Genomic DNA, 12,226 nt, shown 5'->3' on the forward strand with positions numbered 1-12,226 from the left:
CATCAAATTCCTTTATAAACAGGATTCTAGGAGTGGCCACAGCAGCCATTTTGCTACCAGTGCAAATTGACTGGTGGTGAAGACATAGTGGGTAAAGACTTCCCCTCCGCTGGATGAGGTGACTGTAGGCATTGCTGCCCTTATAGATGAATCATGAAGCTAAGATTACCTCACTCAGTGACAGGTCTTCCCTTTTTGCCCCTCCCCTAACCTTTCTAGTGCTTTCCAAAGAGACAGGCCTAAGTCTGTTACCACATTTAAATGGCTCAAGTCCTGAAAGCTGGGATCTAGACATGTATTTTCCACTTGTGCTTTTTGGGTACCTGGAGGATGAGCCCTGAAGCACCACTGCATGAGCCTTTCCTTAGCTTTGGGATTTATTAGATTTATCCTAGCATCACTAGATATAATCATGAAGGGATTTTCTTACGTTGGTCTCTATATTCATTTAGGAAGTCCTGTGCTTAATTTGGCCTGTTGAGTCGCTGCCAAATATGAGTTTAACACATATTTTTTTGCAGAATTATATTGTTTCATACTATAATCTGCTCATTTGAAGTCATCACTGATATTCTTGATGGACTTATCATCATGGGTAAATGTATAACATTTCAGATCTGCCCACCTGAGCAAACGGAACCACTCCCTCTTTTGAAACTCTGAATCAATATATTACATAGGAAAATTCAACGTCATATTTTTCTTATAATCAAAATGTGTTAACGGTGGCAGGGAAAATGTTAAAGAACACATTTTCAGATAATGAATTTCTTTACTGAAAGTGTTGCGGGACAGGATTAATTGTAAGCATTTGTGAATGAGTGCCTGTTAGTGAAGGATGGGGAACGCACAGGGAAACCCAGAGGGCACAATGAAGTAGGAAAGGACAGAAAGTTGGAACAAAGTGGAAAATAGAAAGAAACCTGAAATTTTTTGTTAGCTTTCTTGCTTGGCAGGAAAAAAAATATAGCACAGTGCCTTTCAAATTTTTGCACCTAAATTCTGGCCTTGATACACTTAGGAGATATATTTGTGGGATTCTGTAATGATTATTTAAAAGAAATTGATTCTAATGGATATTTAGTTTGTCCCTGACTCTCACTTTCATTCCTAGCTCAAAATCGGTGATAATGGATGGAGTGTCTCTACCTACTTTGCCCTATAAAGTAACTAGGGACAGAAGCCCTGCACTAGAATAGTCTGAGGGAAACACAGATCTTTGAGAAAAGAGTAGAGCAACAGTTTCCTCAGATTTGTTATTTTCTGACTGTGCTTCAGGAGCAAGGATGTATCTTGTTTAAGTTGTTGCTTGTCTTCTTCTTGTTGCTCAGTAAACATCCTAACTAAGGCCAAATTAGGACTCAGAGTCAGGCTATATTTTTTTTTCTCCATTTATCAGCATCGGTCTCTTTCAGTTGTTGCTGTGTGTTAAAGAAGGAATAGACATGCAGTCTTTTAGCAAGCAATGGCATGTTGAGTCCAAATACAACTACATCATATGGCTCTTGTTTCTAGTTGTGTGTTCTCTCTCTGAGATTAGCATATTTTTATGGTATTCTGTTTTTGTGTCAGGATACCCACTAGAAATAAACCCTGAAAGGTTTGCAGGTTGATTAAGAGCACCTTGCTGGAATTTGAATTGAGTTCTCTGTTGTGTAAAACTACAAATGTCATGTGTTTCCCTATATGAGATTCTTAAGTGGCTCACTCAGTTGACATTTTTTCACCTAAAACTCTGTTAAACATGTTATAGATGTTCAGTTGGTGACTCAACAAAGGTTGTAGAGATCACTTGTGACTATGATGAAATAGAAAAAGAAAAGAAATTGGAATATTTTCCTTATGCAGTTGTAAATTTTTTAATTGGATATTTTATTTATTTATATTTCAAATGTTATCCCCTTTTCCAATTTCCCCCCTTCCCATCCCTCCTCCCCCTGCTTCTGTGGGGATGTTTCTCCACTCACCCACCAACTCCTGCTTCCCTGCCCTCCATTCCCCTACACTGGGGCATCTATTGACCCTTCATAGGATGAAGACCTCTCCTCCCATTGATGCCTGATAAGGCCATCCTCTGCTACATATGCAGCTGGAGCCATGTGTACTTCTTGGTTGATGGCTTAGTCCCTGGAAGCTCTGTGAAGGTGGGGAGTCTGGTTGGTTGATATTGTTGTTCTTCCTATGTTATCTTTGTTTTTCCCCTTTTAAACATTAGATATATTTAAAGTCGGTTATATAATTGGTGTTTTTCCATGGACACTAACCTATTAGCATATGCTAATACTAAATAATCAGCGCTGACATTGAAAGTATTCATCATGGTGTCTAAACTTTCTGAAAATGCTGTGACATAAAGCCTTACATGTTCCTTTTGCCAGCATGCTGGTTAGATTTTTTTTTTCCAACTTGATACAAGCTCCAGTCATTTGGAAAGAGAGATTTTTAACTGTGGCTTACCCACATCAGGTTGTCTGTACGCAAGTCTTCTAGGATATTTTCTTGTTTAATAATAGATGGAGGAGGGCCCAGCCCACTATGGGCGGTGCCGCCAGGAGGTCCTGGGTGGTATATGTGAGCAGACTGAGCAAGCACTGAGAATCAACCAGAGCAGACTCCTTCCATGGTCCCTGCCTTGGCTTCTTTCAAAGATAGACTGTGGTTTGGGCATTCAAAGCAAACAAACCCTTTTACCCCCAAGTTGGTTTTGCTCATGGTCTTTATCACAGTGATAGGAAAGCAAACCAAAAGAGCCCTTTGAGCTTCACCTATTTGGCCACTCTTGATACTGGCAACACCTTTTAGCTAGGAACCCCACTGTTTCTCAAATCCCTCAGTGACACTGCATTCACTTCAAAGTGTCTAGGGCTGGGGGCTGCCTTGTTTGGTAAAAATAAGCATACTATTTCCTCCACCAAGCCTGTTAGCTTGGAATATTACTGCTTAGACACAACATTTCACAAAGCCTACTTAGACAACATTGGTGCCTTTATTTATTAGTGCAGTCTTTGACTGAGGAGTGTTTTCATGCTTCAGTTTTTTTCCCAGCAGTCTTTATTCCTCCTACTAACAGAAATGAGGACTGATGACCTTCCAGCTAACCAGACTTCACCAAACACCATGTCTTAATTTGAGTTCAGCTAGGATCCATGTTATATCTTAATTTAATTAGATATGAGATGGCTTTGATAAATAGAGTTCATACATACCAATGTGTGAATGTATGTGTGTGTGTGTGGCGTACATCTATGCTTTCCCGATGGGAGGCTTCTATTTCAGTTTGGAAGCTCGATGACTGTGATGGCCAATGTTGGTTCTCAACCAACTTGACCGTATCTTCTATGATTAAAATGCAAGCTTTGGGAGACTCATGTAATGAATTACTTTGGAGATTTATTTTATGTGTACAACTATTGTGTTGTGTGAGTGTATGTGTACTATGTGCACACTCTGTGACCACAGAGGTTAGAAGAAGACATTGGATATCCTGGAAGTGGAGTTATGGATAGTTGTAAGCTGCCACGTGAGTGCCTAGAACTGAACCGAAATCCTCTGCAAGAACAAGTGCTCTTAACCATTGCGCCATCTCTCCATCCTGTGAGGTCTTTTTCTCATTAGACTCTTTGAAGTGGGAGGAACTATCCTACGTGTAGGCTGTTAAAAACTTTGCTTTTTGCCCATCGGCCTTTATTCTTGCTGTTGCTACAGCACCCCTTTTCTAACATCAGAGCCAGCTTCCTCCATTTTCTAACACAGATTGCCTACCAGCAGCTCTCCAGGAACTGTGTAGACTTTTAGCACCAGATTGGGATTAATGAGACATCAGCCTTGTGGGCTGAGAAACTCTCGGATTCTCAGCCTCTGAGCGTGAGAAAGAATTTGTCTGACTACCCAGACCACATAATGTGAGTCAGTCTAATAAATAGCCTTTTACACATTTTTATGTTGTGTTATATATTATAATATACACATATGTATCATATCTTATCACTTCTGCTCCTTTAGAGAACCCCAACTAAAAGATTCTTATTTTTGTCAGCCTACATAAACACCATCTTAGACCAGTTTTCAGTTGCTCTGGTTAGAAAAGTTTGGCAGCCCCAGAGATATGAATTTCTTATACCTGTGTCCCAGACAGAGCAGAGGAGCAGAACATAATGAGGCTTGTCACTGTATCTCCATGATGCACGTTGCTCCGCAGGCCATTCTATATTTTTAGTGTCATTGCCTTCAGTTACAAACTGCAGTTCAAAAGGAACTGTATTGTATATGTATTTTGTTCATTTTACATTCATACAAATATGAAGATAAGCAACACATTTAATTATACAGTATAAGGTTGGGCATAGCAAAACCTTCTACACATAGTGCCAGTTTCTTTTGGAATTGACTTTAAAGGTGCATTTTATACACATAGAGGATGTAACCACAGAGTTCTTTTTAAATACAGTCTCCACTTAGCAACCATAGCTACTGTTACAAGCAATAAGGGAGATATGGAGGGGCTCTGGAGAAGCCTGCACCATCTACATATATAAAACAGCAAACTACTTTTTAATTATTAGTAAAGAAATAATGAAAGAAAATATTACTTCCAGATTTGTACTTTACTGCCTGATTGCCTAAAGGGTCACATTTTGGTTGTTTCCATTACATGAAAATCGTAACAATGTGAATTTAGGATTGCAGGACATTCTATGACAACTCTGGAGCCTTCACAGTAATAATTGTAGCACTAAAATACTTATTAGGGATTGGCAGAACCACTAAGACACATTTATCAGGAGAGTTGGTTAGAAAATGCTTATATGTCTGTATGTATGTGTATGCTTATGTATGTATGCATGTATGACATTTTTAAAAGGTGCAAAGTATTACACCCAGGAGCTCAAGGTGTGAGGTGTATCCAATACTACCAATGACAGAGGAAATCACTTCCAGGTATGTAAACCTGGGGCAAATGGTAGGAGCATGGTAAACCAAATAGAGAGAAAGATGGCATCTGTCTAATGTGTGATTTTGATGACAGAAGGGCCCTGGCATTTCACTGTAAGCGTTACCAGACTGTTTCCTTTTACATAGCTATCAAGGACGGAGCCCAGAAAGAGACAAACGCTGGAAGAGGATGGCAGATACAGGGTTGTCATTAAAATAAAGACTCATCTACACAGAGGAAAAGTGACTCTGGCAAAAATCCAACAGCAGAGTTCTTTACTGAGATCTACGGGAAAACTTGTTCGGAATATAAAGGTGTCAAACAGATTAGAAGTCCCCATTGTGTGGAGTTTTTACTGTCCTGGGACGATTTACAGAGACTATTTAGCTGAGAGTTGTCAAGTATTTGCTTTCTCATCAGCCTGATGTTTGATCTGGAATCCTTCTAGAACTAATAGTAAAAGGGAAACATTTCAGAAATTTAGGAAGTTTTAGTTGGCACTCGAGTTTTACTCTTAGCCTGCTCTATGTGAGGGTAACCTTCATCTTAGAAGCTAGGGGACTGCTGCTCTTTATTTGACAGTCAACAAGAAACATGGTCTTGGACCTATTTGGCTGCTCTCCTGGGTAGCAGTTTGGCAGCCCTAGGGAGATGAATTTCTTAAGCCTGGGACCCGCCCAGAGCTGAAAAGCAGCACCACCCTGGCAGACTCTACTCTGTTGCTATGAAACAAAGACTAGGAAGGTGAGTGAGGCAGGAAGTCCCGCCTTTTAGCCCCAGTTGGCTTAGACTCCCGCTCGGGGCGCTCACGCCCACCTGCGCACCCCTCATTGGTTAGCTCCCCGGCGCCTTGCCGCTACTTTTTCAGTTCCTTTCCTCGTTCCACTTTTGTTCCAGGCTAGCCTAGGTCCATTTCCCAACGAGTTCTTCTCCAAGTGGGACGCAGTCGAGTGGGCCTTCCTCTGGGGCCATTGTGTACCGTGGAGGACGTGGACTTGGGGGTAGCGCGGGAGGAGCGTCTCGTCCCGCCCATTGGCTCCGCCCGCTGTCTGGCAGAAAGCAGCCTCTCAGGATTGGTTCGAAGACTCAAGGCTCCGCCTTAGCTCCGCCCCACGCCTTGGTCTCCGGGGATGGCTCAGGGGTGGGGTGGCCAGTGAGTGGTCTCCTCCTCCGGCGGGCGCTGCGGCGGCCTCCCGAGAGTGTCGCGGGACTGCCGGGCGGGCGTGGAGCTGTCTGCACGGTAATTGCCGCGTCCCCGCGTCTCGGTGTTCCTAGATCTCCGTGGCTCCTTTCCCGGAGCGCTCTCTTAGGGCGATTTCACAGAGTCCCCACCCGAGCCACCCCAGCCAGGGCAGCGCGTGTGTGTGTGGAGTGGGACCCGCGATCACGCGTGGCTCGGGACGGCCGCGGTGACCCGAGTAGAGGAAGGAATGGGTCATCTCGGGGTTGGACGTCTCTTGCTGGCCCGGGGGCCCTGCAGCTGGGCGCGGGCCATCAGGGAGAGGGGACAGCCCTCGCTTCCAGCTGCTGTCGCCGCTGCGGGCCTGAGCCAAGTGGGGATTTAAACAGCAGTCCCTGGCTGGCCCGGGGCCCGGGAGGGAGCGGACTCTGGCTGATCGCCGCCGGTGGGAGGTGCGTGCTACTGGCGCTAGATCGGGCAGGCTGTGGGATTGGGAAGCCCGGACGGGGTCTAGGGCTACTTTATCTTTGCTGAGTTCCTCGTCTCTTTCCCAGACCCCTGAGTGGCGGGCTAGAGGCCCGAGCCTAAAAAGGGCACAGGCGTTCTGAAACAAAGCTTTGGACCACTTGATACCGGGTAGGCAGAAGAGGGGCCACCGGAGAAGTGAACTCCGCGGTGCGTGCCCTCCCTTGCCGGGTTCTCACCGCTTTTTAAGAAGGGGTTGCTTGTTGGTTTGTTTATTTGACTCTAGGGAAAAACTACTCACCTCACTGCTTTAAAGAACTATTTGTGTGTCCGCAGCTGCTGGCTTTTGCGGGGGTGGGGGGTGGGGGTGTTGGGGGAATGGAGAGGGGACGCGCGCGCGCGGGGGGTGGGGGAATCCAAGTCCTCCGCCTTTGTTGACAAGAGACGTGTCCCTTTTGCGTGTGTGGAGTACTTTGCATTTATGTAATAACTTGGCGAAATCAAACAGCGTGAAGGAAGCTTCTGAAGTGAGGCTCCCAACGTGAATTTTAGGGGTTGCAGCTCTAGTATTTCGAATCTGGATTACAGCAGAAGCGAGGCGGGGGGGGGGGGGGGGGGGGGGGAGAGAACAGTGTGTTCTTATCTGTTAAAAGTTGTTTTGTTGATGATGTTGAGCTGTAGCTTCATAGAACACGGGCAGAGGATGCATCTTTAACTTCTAGTATTGTAAGAGCAAATCTTGTGTCATGGCTTCTAACTTGGCGGGTGAGGTTACTCAGGGTTACTAAAAAGTTGAATCTGGGACCCTGGGCTTTGTCACAGAGACAGCGGAGAATATCATTAATGGGTACAAGCGAGCCTGTTCAGTTCAGGTTCCTGTTGGGGAAATACTTTCATATCCAGCTAACTTTTCCTCTCTTGAAAATCTACCTTGCAAAAAGGACTAAGATTCCAGATGGCAAATTCTATGAATGGCAGAAATCCTGGTGGTCGAGGAGGAAACCCCCGCAAAGGTCGCATTTTGGGGATTATTGATGCTATTCAGGATGCAGTCGGACCCCCAAAGCAAGCCGCAGCTGACCGCAGGACTGTGGAGAAGACTTGGAAACTCATGGACAAAGTGGTGAGTTTAGTCAGTGGGTGCACACGGCCCTCAGCGCCCTGAATGCGATTTCTTCGGGTTCTATTTATACGTACGGCTAATAATCACTATTATGGTGATGAGCTTGGACTTAGGTCGCGCCATATTTCTTCAACACTGTGTTTGCAAAAGTTGGATTCAGAGGAAAGCCTTTTTTTCCTTACTCCTTCTAACTTATTATCTTGCTTTTCAAGTTTCAGAGCCCCTGGGTATTACTCCAATATACAGTTTCTACCATTGGCTACTTTTGCTGGGTGTATAGTATGGTTTGGAAGTTCGCTTAGTCTTATGTGGAGTTGCCTTGCTACTAGATAATAGAAGGCTAACAAGTGAACAATAGGCTCTGCTGGAGCACACTTAGGACAAGCACGTGGGTGATGTTGAAACCTTCACGGGGAAAGAACCAGGACTTCAGGGAGGAAGCAGTATTGAAGAGTTTAGTTTTTATCCCTGTCAACTCATCTTTATTAAGAATATATATATATATATATATATATATATATATATATATATATATAGTCTTTACTGTTGTTCAGGACATCGGTACAATTTCTTTCATCTATGATTCCATTTTGAAACAGGGAACCTTTTGGTTGTGCGTTGTTTATTATGAAAGGAAAATGTATGCTGGAGGCTATGTGGGGCTGAGAGTGTCAGAAACTTCTGTACTTCTGTGGTTTTTTTTTTTTTTCTTGTTGCTTTTAGATGAGTTCTAGTTTCACAGGAAGAAACCAAAGTGAATGGCAGTTCTCAGAAAAGTCCAGTTATAAGGGCAGTGTGCAAACCTCCCAGGGCCCTGCTGGAAAAGCTAGCTGTCTGAGGAGGCTTGGGGCACAGATGTGTTGGCGTCCTTCTCGGCACAGATTCATAACTTTATGATGTAGAGAAGAGGTTGGGCTATGCTTTGCTGAGTTTGAGACATTGACAAAGATGCTCTTTTGAATGATGAACAAAGGCTTGTTTGACATCATTTGGTGTCATTTACCTTGGCTTTGGTTTGCTACCAAGGACAAAATTGGCTACAAAGAAGCCACTGAGTAGAAGTAACAATTCTGGGAGGTGACATTATGGGCTTTATTTTCATGTCTTCTTATGGAGACTGTAGGTAAGATAACTAAACCATGGGCCTGCCATTGGATGGCCACTGATATCAAACGCAGCCCCAGAGCATTTTTTTTTAAACCAGGTAAATAGCCTTAGTGTGGGGCTTCAGTGTGACCTATTTAAGCTTCTGCCAATTTTTTCACATTGTTATGTTGAAGTGCTCCAGAAAGGATGATGTCATGATGTCAGAACATTGCAACTTGCTGCTTGGGCTCAGTGGATTTAGCTTTGGACACTTCGGACTGAAGAATTGTGCAGCTGGAAAAACTGCATGCATCTGGCAAGCACATGAGCTGCCTTTTGCTTTTCTACTGAGTCTGCTTCTGAAGGTCACCCTCACTGCCTGAGTCATTAATTGGTAGTAGGAGAAGAAATTCAAGGTTTGTTCCAGTTTATCTGTTGCATAAGTAGGCAACAAATGGGTGCCATTTCTTAAGGGAGTTGGTCCATCAGCATCGTTCCTTGAGATGTTTAGCATTTGTATATTTGCGATTCAGCGCTAGAACATAAAAAAGATTTATATGGTGGCGTGGTGAGCAACAGTTACTGTCAAGTCATCAGTGAAATAGTAAAAAATGAAGTGGTATGCATAATTTTGCTGCATAACTGGTTGTTAACCAGTACATTAACTGCTTCTAATTATTTCACCATGAATTACAGTAAATGCCTGGTTATTTGACAGTTAAACACCTGGCATTGCCCATTAACCCTTCTGTGGGTTTTAACTTGGCTTCTACAGCTGAGTTTGACCCACAAGGAACTCTTTTACCCCAAGTTTCTACTTAGTGGGATGTGGGTGCCAGTGTTGGCAAAGGGACAACAGGATGGCTTTCCCTATTCATCTTCATTATTTGTCATAGATGACAATGTGTATACCTCTGTGGCTTTGTGGAGGAAACTCCCATCATTTGTCAAAAGAGTTTGGTCTACTTATTTCTACTCTTAACGCACACTAAGAGAAAGGCAGTGGAAATTACTATTACCAATTGGAAACGTATTATTGAAAGTTGGAATGTAGATGTCTTCCCCAACATGGGTTCATCTCCTTCTGTTTGACAGTGATGAAGGAAGTGGATCATAATATCAACACTATCTGGTGATTCTTCAGGAAACTTATTACTAGTACAGAAATATGACCATCTGCTGTGTGACCTAGAGAAGCAGCAGTTGAGTTTACTTTGTGAATACAGAACAGAAGTTCTCAGGTCTAATGGGTTGTTAAAGAACAGTCAGGCTTAAGAGTGAAGTTGCACAGTTTTCTTTATGGAGCCTCTTTCCCTGGGGAGGTCTTCAAAGTATTGCTTTCAAGTAATTACTAAGCAACATAACTCATTTTAAAGGGGGCAGAGAATCAGTCTTGGGCAGCACAGGATATATCTTAGAAGTGTATAATTTTATCATTCCCTGACCTCTAGAACTTAAGATACTCAACTGAAAAGTCAGTTGCAACTAAGTGTTCTGTTTTCCCAGGGCAGCCACTCTTTCCAAGGTCACCAAGCATAGGAGAAAACAGTTGTTCCTTGTGTTCTTTGTAAGTTGTGTAACGTTTTTGTAATCGGTAGCGCAGAGTTCACAGTAGTGCATGCCCTGAGAAAATAACAAATGGTGGGATCTCAAAAGCATACTCCTTAGATAGTTTTCTGGTCTTAGTTCTTCTGATGAGTCTAAGAGACTGACTCCAAAACCATAAGGTCAGTGGATGGCTCATTGATAACACCGACAGAACTATTCTAGAATAATACACATTTAGGTTTAAATACATACAGAATCGTTTGTAGAGTTTGTTCCTAAGTTGCTACAGGCATGTTTCCATCAACCCTTAAACACTTATTGAGGGTTTGCTGTGTGTAACTGAGTGATTATTACTGGGGGTGAGTGGGCAGACTGGGGAAGCCATAACCCTATTTTTGGCCTGTAAACCAGGAAGACAGGATTAGAGCTGGACAAGAGTTGGTAATTGCCATGGGGTGTGAAAAGGGCTGGGGTATATACTTAAAAAAAAGGTACCTTGGTGTCAGGATAGAGGATGCTTACTTCCCTCAGGTTTTCAGTCTGGTTTCTGCTGCCCCAGCCTTTTAGGAACAACATTATTCTGCTCCTGTTAGAAATGCTGAAGTGAGGGGAAGGAAATGGTTGCTCATCGGTGTGGTTGGAGTCATCATTTATTAATGTGAGGTTCCTGAGTGTGGTTTGCACAGAGTCTGAGCCAGGTGATGGAAAACAGAAGAAAGCATTTTCCTCCTAATAGATGCTAAATGCACAGAGTGTACATGGATGCTCGGGAAATTAGGAAATAATTACTTGATGATAAAGAGCCAAGCAAGCTGAGTACCTGCTCCTTGTCTTGCTCCACTTGCCGTTTATTTGAAGCTGAGTTGGTGCATCAGTGTTAGAAGCTCTTAGAAAGAGATGCTGTCACTCGGCGTTTGCTTGCCTTTCACCTATTGTATACCGCTTAGCCTTAAAGTAACTTTGTGCATAATCTCACCAGAATAAAATTTAATGTCTGTCTGTCAATGATGCATGAGTTATGTACTTATACATATTTTAAAAATAATAGTACCGTAATATTACTATTTACAAGGTGAGTTCTTCAATACATCTGAAAAAGAGTCTAAAATATAAAACTTAAAATATAGTTCCCTGACCAGCACTGGCTGTTCAAGCCACGCGGAGCAGCTGTGCTACCCACCACTGGGCTACATCCCCAGGGTATTTCTGACTTTTTAAAAATTTAACTCTATTTCCTTTTTCTTTGCAAACAAGAAATTGCCCGAGAACTCTCTCTTGTAGCCTAGCTTGTAGGCTTTGAACTTATGACCCTCCTCAGACTCCATAGTAGACTCCATGATATACAGTCCTATATCATCAGACATGAAAGTTTTGGATGCTAATTCTGTCTGTCAGCTTTCCAGGGCATTAATAAAGGGAACACCATTGATTTGCCTTACACATGGATTTCCTTTTCTTTCTTCAAGTCCTTCATTAGAAGGATCCTGGGCCCTATTAAACCTTGCTTGAGTTTAATAACACACTAGCTGTTGGGGCAATTTTGCTTATCACTGAGTTCCATTTTGAATCTGTGCTGACACAATTGGCTTGATTCTAAAGTTTGCTACTAGTGGCACCTGGAAAAGCTTTATTTGCCATAGTAAAAGTTTGAAAGGAGATCTGTTAACTTGACCTATCCCTGTAATAGAAAGCAGGCATATAATGGAAACCTTAATTGTGACTCACTTGTTAACTCCTAAAAATATTTTACCCGGGCGTGGTGGAGCACGCCTTTAATCCCAGCACTTGGGAGGCAAAGGCAGGTGGATTTCTGAGTTCAAGGCCAGCCTGGTCTACAGAGTGAGTTCCAGGACAGCCAGGGCTACACAGAGAAACCCTGTCTTGAAAAACA

General features: G+C 43.2%; 1 protein-coding gene across 5 annotated transcripts in view; it reads left to right on the plus strand.

The window, feature by feature from the left end:
• The first annotated feature begins 6,042 nt into the window (after positions 1 to 6,042).
• Cblb (Cbl proto-oncogene B) overlaps positions 6,043 to 12,226 on the plus strand; it is a 173,928-nt gene continuing 167,744 nt past the window's right edge. For 2 of the 5 annotated variants that reach the window (XM_029470507.1, XM_029470506.1), the window contains exons 1-3: positions 6,088 to 6,173; positions 6,668 to 6,749; positions 7,520 to 7,701. In XM_029470507.1, the coding sequence (XP_029326367.1) occupies positions 7,534 to 7,701 (168 nt within the window). In that variant the 5' untranslated portion in view covers positions 6,088 to 6,173; positions 6,668 to 6,749; positions 7,520 to 7,533. Of the gene's footprint in view, positions 6,174 to 6,667; positions 6,789 to 7,519; positions 7,702 to 12,226 lie in introns of all 5 variants that reach the window. The other 3 variants (XM_029470505.1, XM_021184356.1, XM_021184357.2) reach the window with 3 other exon arrangements.

The sequence above is a fragment of the Mus caroli genome, chromosome 16, assembly GCF_900094665.2.
Source record: "Mus caroli chromosome 16, CAROLI_EIJ_v1.1, whole genome shotgun sequence".
Classification (NCBI taxonomy): Eukaryota; Metazoa; Chordata; class Mammalia; order Rodentia; family Muridae; genus Mus; species Mus caroli.